The following is a 15,093-nucleotide window of genomic DNA, read 5'->3' as shown; positions in this document are numbered from 1 at the left end:
TAATTGGGGTCTTTAAATTATAAATCTGAACTGGTTCTGAAGATAGATGGATATATGTAGAAAAAGTTGTAATTTATCACCATAAAATATTACTTTTCTTTCTTCAGGATCACGCTGGCCGAACTCCTCTGCAGTGTGCTGCTTATGGAGGTTACATCACATGCATGGCGGTTCTCATGGAAAACCACGCCGATCCAAATATTCAGGACAAAGAGGTTAACATTTGCTCCTGTTTGTTAGAATGCTAAAAATGACGACTCGTGTGATATTTGGATGCAAATAAGTTACCAAAAGTGATCTTTTTTCTGAGAGTTCAGGGGCGGACTGCTCTCCATTGGTCATGCAACAATGGTTACCTGGATGCTGTGAAGCTGCTGCTCAGCTACAACGCCTTTCCCAATCATATGGAGCACACGGAGGAAAGGTGAGACCACAGGGGAGGCAGCAAAGCTACAGGTAGAGCAGATTTGGCTGTGATGCAACAAGGTTTGATGGTGCAGGTACACCCCGTTGGACTACGCCCTGCTCGGGGGGCACAGCGAGGTGACTCAGTTCATGTTGGAAAATGGCGCCCTGTCCATAGCAGCCATTCAGGACATCGCCGCTGCCTCCATCCAGGCCGTCTATAAAGGCTACACGGTCCGGAAGGCCTTCAGGGAGAGGAAGCAGCTCCTCATGAGGCATGAACAACTGCGCAAGGATGCAGCCAAGTGAGAAATGAGCTCGCAACTGGACACAGCTCATGCATGATCATTCTGCCGTCTCCCTTCTATGACACAGAGCTGTTATCGTGTATCAGCCAAAAATAAAATACTTAACTGCTTTAATTACACTTTGATGCCCTTATACTGTTAGTACAAAAGCAGAAATTTATTGTCATTATCAGCCCCCCTGCTTGTAAAGAAAACACTTTTTCTATACCCATCTATCTTTCTGTCCGTCCTCTTTGCACCCATCCATCTTTCATCTGTCTCTTTGTTCCTCGTTTGTCATTTGCATACCAGTCTCACCTTTATGTTCTTTCAGAAGGCTTAGGAATAGTAAATTTACTTTAGTGGAACATGGGGACACTCAATTCTCTCGGCTTTGATTCTGAGGATTTTCAGTTATCCGTTTTTGGATTGTGCTGCTGTAGAGCTGCAAACATTTTTCTTTTAATGATCTTAAGTAGTAATTTTCTAAAACATTTTTTTTTCTAAAGCAACAAGAGTTTTACCCACCGCTATTGTTAACAGGCGTTTATTCAGCTGCACTGCATGTTGGGAAAGTCCAGAGAGCATCAAAACATTTCCAATATTTAAAGATTTAAATATTAATCTGTGAAGGTTTTTTTTTTACTTTTTAAACTAGTGATCCATCTCACTTTTAGGGTAAGTGAGTCTAAGAGTTTGCCCACCCATAAATATAATAATCGTACATTTATAGTGTATTTTGTATAGATCTTTTGATAATTAAACCATCTTTTATACGCCTTTTCCTCCATTTACTTTAGGTTTTTGTATATTTTTCAGAAAAATTATATATAAAACTATTGTTTTCTGATTTTTTTTTTTCTGTGGTTAGGAAACGTGAAGAAGGACAGCGGAAAAGAGGAGCTGTGCCGCAAATTTCTGTGGCCTCAGCAGCTTCAACAGGGAAAACGCAACAGGAAAAGCTCCCTTTAGTGAACGTCCTTCAAGATCTAACACTTACTCATTCTTCAGAAGAAATTAAAAAACTGTGCAAAGCTCAACACAAAAAGAACAAAGAAGAACCACACAAAGGTAAAAGTTTAAGTCCATGAAAGAAATCTTACTTGTTTGAAAACAAACTGTCGTTTTTTTTACAATTTGTTTTTAATTGACTGTGTATTAAACAATTTTTATCTCCATCCCAGCATCCTACAAAAGCAAGTTGTCTAGAAGAAGCAAGGTTGCTGAACGCCGTGAAGCTCCTCTAAGCAGCAGTTCCCACATAGGCAGTGACACTGATGAATCCCAGACCACCAGGCTGAAGGTGCTCCTCTCTCCCGCACGCTGCAGAGAGACGGCCGCTCTGAAGCCCACACCTCCTGCTGTGCACAAAGTAAAAGAAAGACCCTCCTCGAACGCATCCACCCGCTCCACACCTGTCTCCACTTTGGACCAAAGCGAGGCCAGGAAAGGTGAAAGCGTCACCTTGAAAAAGAGCGATGTTCGCACGAGCGTGCAGACCGCCGCGGGCAACGCCGATGCCAGCCTTTCTACTCGAAAGCACCGAAAATCCAGGGAGCAGATTTCAGGCAGGAGCACCAAGAGCAAAGACCGAACCCGCGCAGACTCATTAAGAGACGCCGCGAACAAACACTCCAGTAAAAACGAGTCCGACCTACGTGCAGTTGTAACAGCACACATACAAAGAGAGCGTGATACAGATCAGCACAGAAGAAGAAACCAGGCTGCACGCCTTATCCAGCGAGCATGGCGGAGGTGAGTCCTGAATTCTTAAAAATGTCTTCTACGTGGGAAACGGGGCGTCCCGCTGCATGCACGCTCTCCCACATGCCTGCAGTCTCTCCTGCAACACTCCATTCTGGATGCTATCAACACTGGAGCAGTGTGGGGGAAGAGCGTGGGAGAGGGCCAACACAGAAAAGCTATAATCTAGAACTTTCATAGTAACTTAACAAGAGGCTAAAAGTTCAGCTGTGCTGCTCTAATAGCTACCAGCAGCTCCTCCTGACTTTTTTTCCCCTAAACACTCTGTGATTCTCTTAGAGGCTGCCAGTCCACAGCAGGAGGCCCTCCGTGTCTGTGCAATAATTATATTGCGTACATGATGCCTATTAAAGCCTTAAATAAACAGTTTACTTTGTTTACGCTTAGTGAGCAGAAGTTTAAGGACTTGCCAGCTTTTAGGTCTTTGAACGCTGTCTGAGTTTGGGTTTTTTTGGGGGATTTTATTGAGCTGAGCGCACATGGATGCATGGATGCGTGTCTGCAGGTTCTGTGCACGCAAAGGAAGAGAGGCAAAGCTCCATGAAGAGGTGGAGCCGAGGGAGCCAAACTGCAGCCGAAACGGAAGGAAAATGGAAAACAGAGCTCCGTGTGGAAAGCTAGCACAGAGTAAAAACTCAGTATTACAAAATATCTATGGTAAGAGAAACCTTCATTATACTACAGACGTCCCACTAGATACACACATGATGCAGGAATTCCCACAGTTCAGTCGTGTTTCCTGTTTCCTTTCTTTTTTGTTTTGTTTTTGTGGAAGCGTTACAAAAAAGTACAGCCAATCGAAACTTAATTTTGCCAGTTCTCCAATAGATAACATTTAAAAAGTCTGGGATCCTGGAAATCGTAAAAGAATAAATCTAATTTAAATGTTGGAACGGGGTGAGGACTTCCCAAAGTTTCTTAAAGAAATATTGGCATGATAGAGCTCCACTTTTATGAAGGTTAAAAGGAAAAATATACAAGCCGTCTGCTGTTCACAAAAGATGAATTCAACGGTAAATTTCAGTGCTGCAGTTTCAGCTTTTGTCAGCTTTATCAGGTGCTTTTGATACTAGTTATGGGTTATTTATGGGATGTTTATTGCAGAAAAATGTGCAAAGAATGAAAAGATGTTTTCATGAGAAGTGTTTGTGCAAAAAACAGTTCAAGAAAAGGGATTCTTGAAGAGGCACCAACAGCTTGGTAAGATAATAAATCAATTGTATCAAAACCATCTGAAGATTGTGTGAAATTTGCAAAAACTAGATTATAGTCAGGGACCATAAATCTAGATTTGAAACAAGCATTGTTTGGGTAAAAAAAAAAAATCAGAGATCCAAGATGGATTTTAGGCAACTAAATGTATTTGGGGACAAAAATACCTGTACGAATGTCTCAGTTGATTCTTAAATTCACTTAAGCGGACCCACGTTGAAAGCTGCTCCGTTTTTTCCTCCAAAGACAGCTCTGACCTTCGTAACACATCACCAGGTGATGATGAGAGGACAGGCAGAAACCTTGCTGCACCAAAAGCACACAAGTGCACGTGCCCCGTTCTTGATAGACGGACCGAAACGCGGCGACTCCACCGTCTGACATGGTTCTCCCCTCCCACTTCTCACCTCACTCTCTCTCCCCATTTCGCTGCCTCTGACAGTCCTGGCACTGTGAAAAGTTCAGAGCTGTCAGGGGGAATGTCAGACGACGGTGTAGGGCTATCCGCCGAACACACAAACGCCACCTCGCACACGCTCACTTCATCAACCGCATTATCAATTACTTCTTTTTGTATGGTTATCAATTTATTTTTTGACTCCGCTTTTAAGGAGATTACTTTTAATCTTATAATGATTTAAAGAGTTGTGACTTTACCAGAGGAGGTTTACTTATACTTTTAATCCTAAAGTACTTTAACTTTTTGTGGGGCCCAAAAAAATGACAGAAAAATAAAAAACTAAGGCCCCAGCGAGATTTGAACTCGCGACCCCTGGTTTACAAGACCAGTGCTCTAACCACTGAGCTATAGGGCCTTTGACAAATATCTAAATGACACAGTACGGTTTTATCCACAACACACCGTGTCAAACTGGGTGTGGACTGGGCTAGGTAAACCTGTTACACAAGCGTCACATCGTTTACTGTGCAAAAGCTATCAAAGAAACATTCTCTCATTTCTCCGTCAGGGAGAAAAGGGCATTCTGGGAGCTGTCAGTCTCGGTTGCTTTTAGGCGTCCCCCTACGCACCCAAAGCCAACGTGAGTATCATTACCATCACTTTTATTAGTACTTTGTTCTTATAGATAATCTTAATTCTTCCTTTTCCAGTGAGTGGTTTAAACTGTGTGCACCTGACTGATGCAGTAAACCAAGCTAAGCACTACTCCTACCACCTGAGACCACAAAGTGCAGGCCAAGGGACAAGAGGCCAGGAGAAACGCTGAATACACAGAAAAACACACACACACCGTGTTCTTTGATGTTTTCTCAGCTGGTTGGCACTCTTACCTCTATAGAATTAGTCCTCACAATGTTCGCTCAATGTGCCGAGCTTTCTAAAATTAAGCCGTGTGACATCAGAGCCGTGACCTCACAGGGTGGGGTTAAGTCTACAGAAATGGCGTGTGTAAAAGATAACCTTTCATCCATTGTGGAGGGAACGCATACACACTCCATCACCCACGTTCTCCATCGCTCTCGCACACACTGAGATAACCTTTCTTCCCGTTGTGCAGACTGAGGCAGTCCATCAACAGCCGGTCATACAGATAGCCCACCTGCAGCTGCCAACACACACATTCATACACACACATACATTCTACAAGAGCTCGGTCTTTAAGTGCCGTTTTTCTGAAGGGAAACATTTCTAAACTGTACCTTTTTTAAAAAAATATTATTGAGCAAAATAATGTTTTTTGTGTATTTTGAAGAACAATAATTAAAAGATGAAATTCATTTCAGTTTTACTTTATTTTTGTCTTTTTTCTTTTTTAATTCAAAGTAATTTGGCTTCCAAAAAAAATACTCAGCCAAGGTTCAATGACAGAAAACTCTCACAATGATCTGACCTAGAAAGGTAAAGGAAAGAGGCAGCTTACAGTGAAATAACTGAAGTCTGTTTATCACTAACAGTGAGTTTATCTAAGATAACAGAAATGTTTTGATGTATGTACCCGTTAGTAAAGCTCAGTGTTTTATCGTTCTTACTGAAACAGGAAAATCTGAACGGGGTTTAGTACATGTCTCGAAGGCCCAGACTTCCACGGTGTGTAGAAGAGCTGTGAGACATGGTGACGCTGTAGCAGTACAGCAGATCTGTCAACCACTGCTCCCTGGATCCACCCCGAGAGTATCTCTGAAACGCACAGCGAGACTTCAATCAGCTCCCAAACATCCACACAGTGAGAACGTCCATTTAAGTTCCACATTGTGCGTGCTGTGCTTTTACCGTGAGGTGCAGCATGATCTCCTGCAGCAGAGTGGCATTAGCCAGCAGCTGGTTGTGGAGTGGCGTGTGCTGCAGCATCATGGAGAGGATCTGTCCGAGCTGCGGAAGCTTCTTCTCGTTCACGTCTGCGCCGCGCATGGACTGCAGAACCATTCGCAGCAGGCGAGGGACTCTGCTCAGCGCTGTAATGCAACAACTCCAAATCGCCTCCCTGCAAATGTTGTCAAAACCCATCGTTAGATGATCATCACAGAAGAACGATTAACCAACTTTAAAAGGTAAAAAAACGAACCGTTTGTGATTGGTTTCGGTCGGTGCCTCCTGCTGCAGAACGACAAGCAGCGCCAGCAGACTGAGGCAACAGTGAGACAAGAAGCGTAACACCGGCTCAAGCGGCAGGATGGACAGATCCAGTAATCTGGATACAGCTCTCAGCAGCCCAGCTGCCATGCTGTCAGGAATCACCTCAAATTTACTCTGACACACACAAACAAATCCATTATTGTAATGAAATAACATGTAAAAATGAATAACAATTCAAGTGGAATTTTGCAGAATAACAAAAACATTTACATTTAGTCATTTAGCAGATCATTTGATTCAAACCAACTAACATTAAATATGTGAAAGATAATGACAAAGGTTAGTATTTTTATTTAACATTGGGATTGAGGTAACTGCGTGTGTAGAGCTGGATTCCTACCAGGTATTTGCAAATGCCATTTTGCAGGATGTCAAAGCACTGAGACTTGGATCCCATGGTTTCCAGGCAGTGGCAGACTTCCTGTAAACCAAAGAAAGAGGTAAAAAAAACTTGTTATTAATTTCCAATAGAATAAATAGTGCTAAAAAAAAAAAAAAAGTTGGGGGATTTAGGCCCAACAGATTTTTGTTCAGATGTTTTCACTTAGTTGGAACTAAAAAATGTGTTTTCAAATATTAAAATAAGGCTTAAGAGAACAATGATTTAAATTAAACGCACAAACGTATTGTTCATCACAATAGAAACTTCTAGACAAAGAAAATGTTTAAAATGCTTCCAACTTACACTATCTAGCTTAAAAATATGCTTTATGGGAAATATAACTCACAAGATAAAGGTCCACGCTTATAATATTTAAAGAACAATAATTTCTCTACTATTTAGTTTATTTGAACTTTTGTCTGAAGAAATCGTTTATTCTTCTTGATGTAGAAGTCGAGAACCCCTCCATGCAAACTTTTTAAAGTGAAGAATGTGGCTCAGCTTTTCCTCATTAACCTGAAATCCAAATCAAATTTCTCATAACCTTTTATCAAATTGAGCCGAGTGAGGCCGCGTGTCGGAACGCCGCACCTGTTGGCATTCTCTCCATCATTAAAAACAATCCGCTCTCATTACTTAAACTGGAGTTGACACCGTCCATTCCTAAATGCCCCCCACCACCCCCATCCCACATCTCTGTTCGCCACCGCCTGCCCCCCCATCCCTCTGCTTCCCGCCACTTGCCTGTGATTGACTCGGACAGGGAGATGAGAGGGGGAGGATCTGAGGCCTTAATTGAGGGGAGGAATAAGTGATTATAAGCCCCCCACTAGCTCACACACACTTGCCCCCGGGCACGGTTACGTTAAGGGTAATTTCTGTGCAGAAATGTCACTCTCCCATCCTGCCATGGGCTCTCATTAGCATTTGTGCATATCCACTATGCCCGACAACCATGGATCTCCAACCTGTGCGAGGCGATAAAGGTTCTCCTCTCAGCAGGAGTGCAGTGATAAAGCCTCCCCCCTCTGAGCTCCGTTTGAGGGACAGTGGGGAGTGGGCGACCATTTTGCGTCCAGAATACCAACGCTCTAGTTTTTCTGTCCAGTCTAAATTCATCTTTTAACTTCTGAATGAGCACCTCAACAACATCCCAGTGATGCGTGAACTGCTCCAGCGGAGTGGGGTGGAGACACAGGGGTGACAGTGGGGTGGGTGGGAAGGTGCCCTCGTCCTCCTGAAGGTCGGCGAGACTTTCTGACGAGAAGCCGGTGAGGGTGGAGAACAGGAAGCTGAAGTAGTCCACGTCCTGCAGGGCAGCCTCCTGGTTCCCGACTGACCAGCTGTTTAGAGACGACCTGCAGGACGCAACCGGGAAACAGGTTTCACAGCAAAATCCCAAAAAACAAAACCTCAAATCCAGAGCGTCAAACTGCATCTTTCTAAATATAAAGACTTATTCATTAGCGACTGATACATGCAACTTTTTAAGCATTCTTTACATGTCAGTTTCGGAAAACTGTCTGAGATGCTGTTTGGTAAAAACAGTTATGAAAATCCTTCCTTGTCCTCAGAGGAGATTGATCAGGAAATGAGCGGCTTGTTTTTTTTTTTTTTAAATGCCCAGAAGGCCCATGTAGACTGTCCACTCAATCCTCCATGACGATGCTGCATTCCAACCTCCCAAAGAGCTCTTTGTGCCAAACCTATTACATACACGTCCCATTCCATATGAACTCTGTGCAGCCTCTACTCAAAAAAATAAATACATTTGTGTAACGCTGACATGGAGAAAGGGTCAAACCGCCCCATCGCTAAAGGTAAGCTGAGGACAGAAAATGTGTTTTGACTTTCATCAGACGGCAGAGCAGAAAACCACATCAGCAACAGTCAACACACTCCAGAAGAAATGAGATCAAACCTCTGAGGCTCCTTGAAGGAGCAACACTGCCATCTGCTGGTGGCCTGCTGACTCTGCTGCCAGACAAAAGTTTGGAAGAGGCCCAAAAGATGCCAGACTTTATTTTAAGGCGCTTCGTTTTGGGGGAGATTCGAAGCTCACCTAAAATGAAGGATTCGAATCAGAGAGGCAGCAAGGCCGGCGGAGATTCTTCCTGCACTGCAGCAGCTGCTCAGATTGGCCAGAAGAGGCTGGGACAAGTTGGGGAGGAAGTAGAGCAGCTGCACCATTGGTTTCTGGAAGTCTGCTGGTAGAAGCACCATGACTCCATCCTGTGGATCTTTAGACACAGATGCACAGAGTTATTCAACAGTGACACCACTTCAGATGAAAAAAAAAAAATGAAACCCTGACAGGAAGACATATCTACTACAGCATGGGTGGAGATAATAGAAGTTTCTGTGTGTGTGTGGTATTCTCTCCAGCTCTGACGCACATGCTGATGTCAGAGGCCCTCAGACAAAAGAAGTCTTGTGATGGGGGAAATGCTGGCCCTGCTGCAGTTTCTATTGAAAACCCCTCCTCCTGACCCTCTCTGTCACACACCAGCCTCACTATCTGACCGACCCCTGAGCCGCGCACATGGACAGGCTTCCAGGAACGCTCAGCTTTATAAGCTGTCTGGTGTGGGAAGCATGGAGTTAGACTGCCTCTTAGAGGATCTGCTAAAAGTTTTGGGTGCACATTCTCTCATGAGTGAGTTTTTTTTTTTTTTAGGACACTAAAGCGTAGAAGCATAACCCTGGAAATAAATGACTCGTTCAAAAGGTTCGAGTTCCCTCCTAAAACCAATCATGACATACCGACGAGAAACAAAATGTGCTTTAGGAACTTAAAAGCAGAGCAGCATCTGTTTTTTGTTCTGTGTGACCTGGGAGCAATTACGCTTCCAAGTTTGTTGGTTTTAAACACCTACATAAAATATTAACAGATTTGCTTGGTGTCACTTTTTTTTCCCCTCTTTTTCCTACAAGCTACCGCAACCTTTAAGGATCACAAATTGCTACCTGGGAAGAGTGTGCTCACCATAGAGTGTGCAGGCGTGTGTCTCCAGACTGTTGAGGAGGTCTTTGTTTCCTCGAGAAGCTGCAGCCTGAATGGCAGTGATGAGTTCGGCGGAGAATTTGGGGTTACGGTGGCCTAGCTGGGACAGCTGCACAGGAAGAGAGGCCAGCCAGCGAGACATCACTTTGCTCCTTCACGTAGAAATGAAAAAGAGATTGTTAGTTGAGGTCCGTAAACTCTGAAATACAAAATGTTTACTTCTAAAACCCCAAATCAATGTGTTTTGGCTTTTGACCTCTATAAACGGGTTTTAAAAGTGGTGTTTGTTGGTCATTGCCAAATTTTTGACAAATTTAAAATAAACTTGTTCAGTTCTTAAAAAAATATATAGTCAAAAAACATATTTGTGCTGCCCCCTACAGGTTGAATCAATGCATTACATTTGAATTTCGTGATTGGTCAAACCATTTTAGTCCCACGTCTTTTCAGAAGTCCTACATCATGATCTGCAGCTCCAGTAATGATAACAGTCCGGTTCCCCAGCCCCGCCCCTCTGACTGGATTTTCACATTTTGGCTGTGGGTGAAGTCATCCTCCAACCTCCTGGTTTGGTTACCCTTTAAAAAACCTCCATCACAAGAACAATTGGTGATGTTACCTGGCAATGTGTGGGTGTCCTTGTTCCTCCAGGTACAGTTTGTTATAGAAAGAAAGCAGCAGGAATCGTGTCCGTGGTAGGAGGCTTTTCTGTTTGTAGTAGATGTACACCGATGCCAGCAGCTCCTCTGTTACTGCTGCAAAAATTAAAAACACTTTCAAACTAGAAGGACTATAAAGCCATAAAAATATGATTAATAGATCTGGTTTATTTCAAGCAATTTCACTAATAATAAAAGGAAAAAAATATATAAAATAAAAATACATAGATACTGTGATCCCTCATTTATAACGTGATAAGCAAAATCCGTAAAGTAGTCATCTCCATTTTTTTTAAACAATAATTATAAATGTTCTAAGGCTGAAAAACTCCTTAATTTCCCAATTTTTATACACTTTTCTGAGACAAACGAGCATTTTTCCACTTTTCTCTTGTTTAAACTCAAAAAGTTCAAATATCATAAAAAATAAGTCAAGTATTATTGCTGGGTTTGAACGTGAGCATTAAATCTGCACAATAAAGTTAAATAATGTTAAAATAAATGTTTGAAGCAACTTGTGGATAGGTGTTTGTGGCAGTTACTTCAAAGTCCTGGTTGTGAGTTGGAGGCCCATATCTGAGAAGCAGATCAACGCCTCACCTGCTAAAGTGGCTAGTGAAACTGTTTTTCTACCCATCAAATTGAAGTGTTTAGAGCCCTGCTTATACATATAGTACACAACACATTGATTCCATTAAATATAACGATTGTCAAATAGAGTTTGATTCATTGCTTGTAAGGGAAAAAGTGGGAAGAAACAGATTTATACAACCCCTCCCCATTTTGTTTTACTTGACTTTTTCTTTGTTTTTGATGTGATCAAATCCAATAAAACTTTGACCCAATGGAATGAATTCTGCACATGCTTACTTCTGCTCCTCTGTGTGAGCACCATCTTCCACACAGTACCCAGCAGCATGTGGAGCTGCTGATAGCTCAGTTTCACTCCACTGCCGAGTGTCTCCCGCACAAAAGTCCTCAAGGGAGTCAGCCATTCTCCCTCTGCCTCTCGGCTGACGCTCTGCTTCTGGCTGAGGGACACCATGACCTGGCAAAGCGTGATGTTGAAGGCCAGCGGCTCGACGGTCAGGAGAGCATTCGGTGCCGCGTTGGGTTTACTTCTGAGGAGAGAAAAGTGACGGGACGACGCTCGGGTCAGACTCCACATGCAGTCATTGTGCTTTTTCTGCAGAAAACCTCATTCATATGCAACGGTTAACACATAATGTGTTACTTTTTCAAGAGAAAATATAATAATTTTCATCTATAAAAAGTTTTCGTATTCTATTAAAACATTTCTGGGTTGGCTATTTTAAATCTGATTTTTTATGCATTTTTGTAATATTATTTACAGCTTTTTACAGCTGTAATTTATATTTAGCTAATAGGCTGCTCTTGTGTCAAATGAAAATCATTTCCAGCAATCATCTTGTTGATTCAGATCTTTTAAAGCATCAGTAACACTCAAATATGCAGGAGAAGGAATCTTTTTAAAAGTTAATTCTATGAAATGTTTGATTAATCCAAACATCTGAACTGCTTAAAGCCAGTTAGCAAAGAGCTGCAGATGAGAGTGAGCTGCAAATGGCATTTTCCAAAGATCGATTTCCAATAGAATTGGTTTTACGCATTTTTTTCTCCTTTTTCCAGTAAAGTTAAATAGAAAAGTCTGGCAACAAGAACCAAAATTTCCCTTACAAGTTATGTGAAGATTATAGGAAGATAAACTGACCTCAAAAGGCATGTCTAGAATTTTAAGCAGTGTCAGGATTCCTTTTTTTTCTTAATGTTTTCGTTTGTATAACCTCAAATGAAAGAGTAAGGATTACTAAGCAAATTATTGTTTAGTTTTGCAAAACACTAAGAAAACATGAAAATCTCTCCAATATGAAGACCCTCACTTGTTTCAGAAAATAGACATTAAAAGCAGAGTTACAGACCAATAGAACTAATAATATCTTGTTTTGAAATCTTTAGAGTTTGATTTAAAAAAATACAAACTTGTGTTTAAAAGCTGACCTTTATGAACCCAATTAATGGTGACAATATACAGACAATCTGTAAACATCCTCTTTGACTTTAAGATAACTGGAATTCAGATTATTAATTTCTAAATAATCTATAAACAAGCCTAATTTTGACTAAAACATTTTTAGCAACAAACTAAATGAATGGTTCATTTTTAAAGGGAAAAAAGTTGTAAAAATGACAGAAAATGAAGATTTAGATAAACTAAAAAGCATTTAGATAGTAACCATCTTACATTACTCATTTGATGATTTTAAGATCTTAAATAAATGTATTTGTTTTGGTGAAAGTTTTTTGCCCTGCCTGTTTGTCTTCTCATAAGATTGAATATAAATGTTTATAAGTGGGTGGAGGAACGTTTAACAGTGTGCAAATATGTAAAATAAAAATTGAAAAATAATTAAATACCAAAACTCTAACTCAAATTTGGTTATATTTTATGCGTAAAACCATGAAAACATTAATTTCACCTTTTGAGATCTGTTTTCTTCTTATGTCTGGAGGTGTCCCGGATTCCATAGGGAAAGTTTTTCATAAAGTGCTGCTTAAAGTCCCCGAGATATTCTTTACGGAACCATGCATCCTAAAATAAGATAGAAAAAAAAACATATAAATAAATATTTTATTTTTTTAAAACAGCAAATTGGGAGTGGGGGTGTCTTTGTATCATCTCACCAGTGCATCCTGGTTCTCCTTTTTAGGGGTCAATTTTCTGAGCAGCTGCAGAATATTTAGGACCTGGAACATAACTGACATGGCATCTTGAGTGAGCAGATGAGCCCCCTCTGTGCTATTCAGTGAGCCGTCACTGGCGCTGGCTTCAACCCACACTTCCAGTAAGAGAGGCACAAGGGTTGCTGCAAAGCTTTGAACGGTTGAAATAGAGTCCAGACCCTCATTGACTGTAGACCCTGAATCCATCTCCGGTCTATATAATAAGAAGCAAAACAAAAGTTTATTATTTTCCAAACAATTATGTGGTGTGCCTTTCTTTAAAATTTTCAAATGAACAGTTTTGCAGGACTGTACCTGAGTCTAAAAGTGGACTGTGGACTTGGTTTGGCTCCCGAATGTTCAAAAACCTTAACTCCAGCTTTTCTGTAGATGACATCTTCCCATTTGACATACAAAGTTGTGGCGTGACCCCCTCCACTGGAGTCAAACACACCTTCAGTTGGAACAGACATTTCTCCTTTCTCCCTGGGTCGGTCCTCTACAACTGCTTGCAGAAAGCGGCCAAGCCTAAAAAAAATAAAAAAAACAAGTGGAGTATACATCAAAATTATCTCCAGGGATATGATTTTAGACTTTTCAGAGACTGTGAGGAGCTCGCATCCAAACCTGAGAAGAACAGACAGCCGCCACTGCTGACTAGTCACAGCCCTGTCGAGGTTGACAGACAGAGACCAGCTTCTTCCCTTGAGGTCTTGAGGTTTTTTGGCTCCAGCGTTCTGTCTGTGAGAAATCATCTCTAAGAAATTAGTGAGGAGAACTCCAGGTCGTTGTGCTAGCAGAGATGAGTAGTGCTCCAGGAACACGTCAAGAACATTCATGGCATCCTCCTGGATGCTTGCTTCAATGTGGGTCATGGCGCATGACAAGTGAGCGCTGAGCAGGGGGAAGAACGGAGCCACTCGCTCTCCAGGCACAGATTGAGCTATGATTCTGTTGGGAAAAAATAGATTATCATTTTGAGTTACAAAAACCAAAACTGCCTTTCGTGTTATATTTCTTTGTTTTTCTATTTTACCTGATTACACGAGTAGCAGCAACACGGACGTTGCCATCCTTGTCTGTAAGTACAGCTGCCACTTCAGAAAGCAAGCGTGAAAGATGCTGCTCCAACAAAGAAGAATTACTGGACAGCAACTCCTTCAAACCCATCAAGGCACTGTGTTTCACGTTGGCATTATAGTGATGCAGCTGAGACAAAAGATCCTGAGGAGGAAACAGAGAATGCAGACAAAAATGAAACCCTTCAAAACAATCAAACCTGACGTCTGCATTTCACTGCTTACTGAACATACATTCACACCCAGCTGCCTGTGAGTGGTGGGGCCACTTGTGTCTCTCTTGAGCTGCTCGGGGAGATGGATCCCTCTGGATCGAAAGTTGGTGTTGGTGGCGTTATCCGCTCTGGGTTTCTTCTTCCCCACTTTTAGCTTGACCTTCTGAAAATCATCCTGCCTCTTCTTCTTCTTGGACTTCATCTTTTTGATCTATACTCCGGCCTGCGTTGCCAAACAAATAAATAGTCTTAAATGTACATTTGCTTTTATAATATAGCGTCACGGACAACAGAAAAGCAATTGATGTGAAAACGTATCGGGTTTCGTACTGTGAAGTTAAGCTAAATACATCAAATTCATCTCTGAGGGGCGGCACGTTTGCATAGCATGTGGCTACATTTATTCAAAGCGCAGAATCAAGCACGATACTAACACATCTAAACTTACCCCAGTAAAAGTCGGTAGCTTTAAACTTCACTTTAAAATGAATCCGACATTTAGTAGCATCAAAATATTTACCAAAGTAAAAGCTATCAATTATTTTAAAATGTGAAAATGTTTCATCTTTTCAAGTGAGCCTTTTGGGGTCCTTAGTGTGTTTACAAAACCTGTAGGTTCGATTTGTAAATCTTATCCGCCGCGGGCCTTACATTTATGGACTTAGTAATATGAAAAGGATCATATTTTTCTACAGACAGTAAGTTTATCATTCACTGTCAAATTTTAAATACTCAATGAAAAGTAAAGTGT

General features: G+C 41.6%; 2 protein-coding genes and 1 non-coding gene across 7 annotated transcripts in view; 1 reads left to right on the top strand and 2 right to left on the bottom strand.

The window, feature by feature from the left end:
• Positions 1–5,410, top strand: part of invs (inversin) — an 18,840-nt gene extending 13,430 nt beyond the window's left edge. For 4 of the 5 annotated variants that reach the window (XM_024266987.2, XM_024266986.2, XM_036215817.1 and 1 more), the window contains 8 exons: positions 108–215; positions 318–424; positions 501–710; positions 1,564–1,763; positions 1,877–2,447; positions 2,962–3,113; positions 4,637–4,708; positions 4,779–5,410. In XM_024266987.2, the coding sequence (XP_024122755.1) occupies positions 108–215; positions 318–424; positions 501–710; positions 1,564–1,763; positions 1,877–2,447; positions 2,962–3,113; positions 4,637–4,708; positions 4,779–4,894 (1,536 nt within the window). In that variant the 3' untranslated portion in view covers positions 4,895–5,410. Of the gene's footprint in view, positions 1–107; positions 216–317; positions 425–500; positions 711–1,563; positions 1,764–1,876; positions 2,448–2,961; positions 3,114–3,560; positions 3,657–4,636; positions 4,709–4,778 lie in introns of all 5 variants that reach the window. The other variant, XR_004949298.1, reaches the window with a different exon arrangement.
• Positions 4,411–4,483, bottom strand: trnat-ugu. The gene has a single exon. It is a non-coding gene; the product is annotated as a tRNA-Thr (tRNA).
• On the bottom strand, positions 5,402–15,093 carry tex10 (testis expressed 10). Its single transcript, XM_024266989.2, has 16 exons — positions 14,791–15,093; positions 14,362–14,565; positions 14,085–14,272; positions 13,676–13,999; positions 13,364–13,576; positions 13,010–13,262; positions 12,805–12,917; positions 11,177–11,427; positions 10,267–10,402; positions 9,630–9,799; positions 8,706–8,883; positions 7,785–8,001; positions 6,602–6,682; positions 6,191–6,375; positions 5,899–6,109; positions 5,402–5,805 (listed from the first exon to the last, which is right to left on the bottom strand). Exons 2-16 carry the CDS (start codon positions 14,542–14,544, stop codon positions 5,683–5,685), a joined length of 2,826 nt encoding a protein of 941 aa, XP_024122757.1. The 5' UTR covers positions 14,545–14,565; positions 14,791–15,093; the 3' UTR covers positions 5,402–5,682.

Source organism: Oryzias melastigma, linkage group LG16, assembly GCF_002922805.2.
Source record: "Oryzias melastigma strain HK-1 linkage group LG16, ASM292280v2, whole genome shotgun sequence".
Lineage (NCBI taxonomy): Eukaryota > Metazoa > Chordata > Actinopteri > Beloniformes > Adrianichthyidae > Oryzias > Oryzias melastigma.
The sequence above is the reverse complement of the archived record's forward strand: the minus strand, read 5'-3'. Positions and strand labels throughout refer to the sequence as shown.

What these genes read in the sequence shown, in the direction of transcription:
- tex10 (XM_024266989.2), bottom strand. Translation starts at nt 14,544, where the DNA reads ATGAAGTCCAAGAAGAAGAAGAGGCAGGATGATTTTCAGAAGGTCAAG. An exon ending in AAGAAAACAGATCTCAAAAG is followed by an intron (nt 11,428 to 12,804) that starts GTGAAATTAATG and finishes TTCTCTCCTCAG; the next exon opens with AAGTAAACCCAACGCGGCAC. An exon ending in ACCGAAACCAATCACAAACG is followed by an intron (nt 6,110 to 6,190) that starts GTTCGTTTTTTT and finishes CAACATTTGCAG; the next exon opens with GGAGGCGATTTGGAGTTGTT.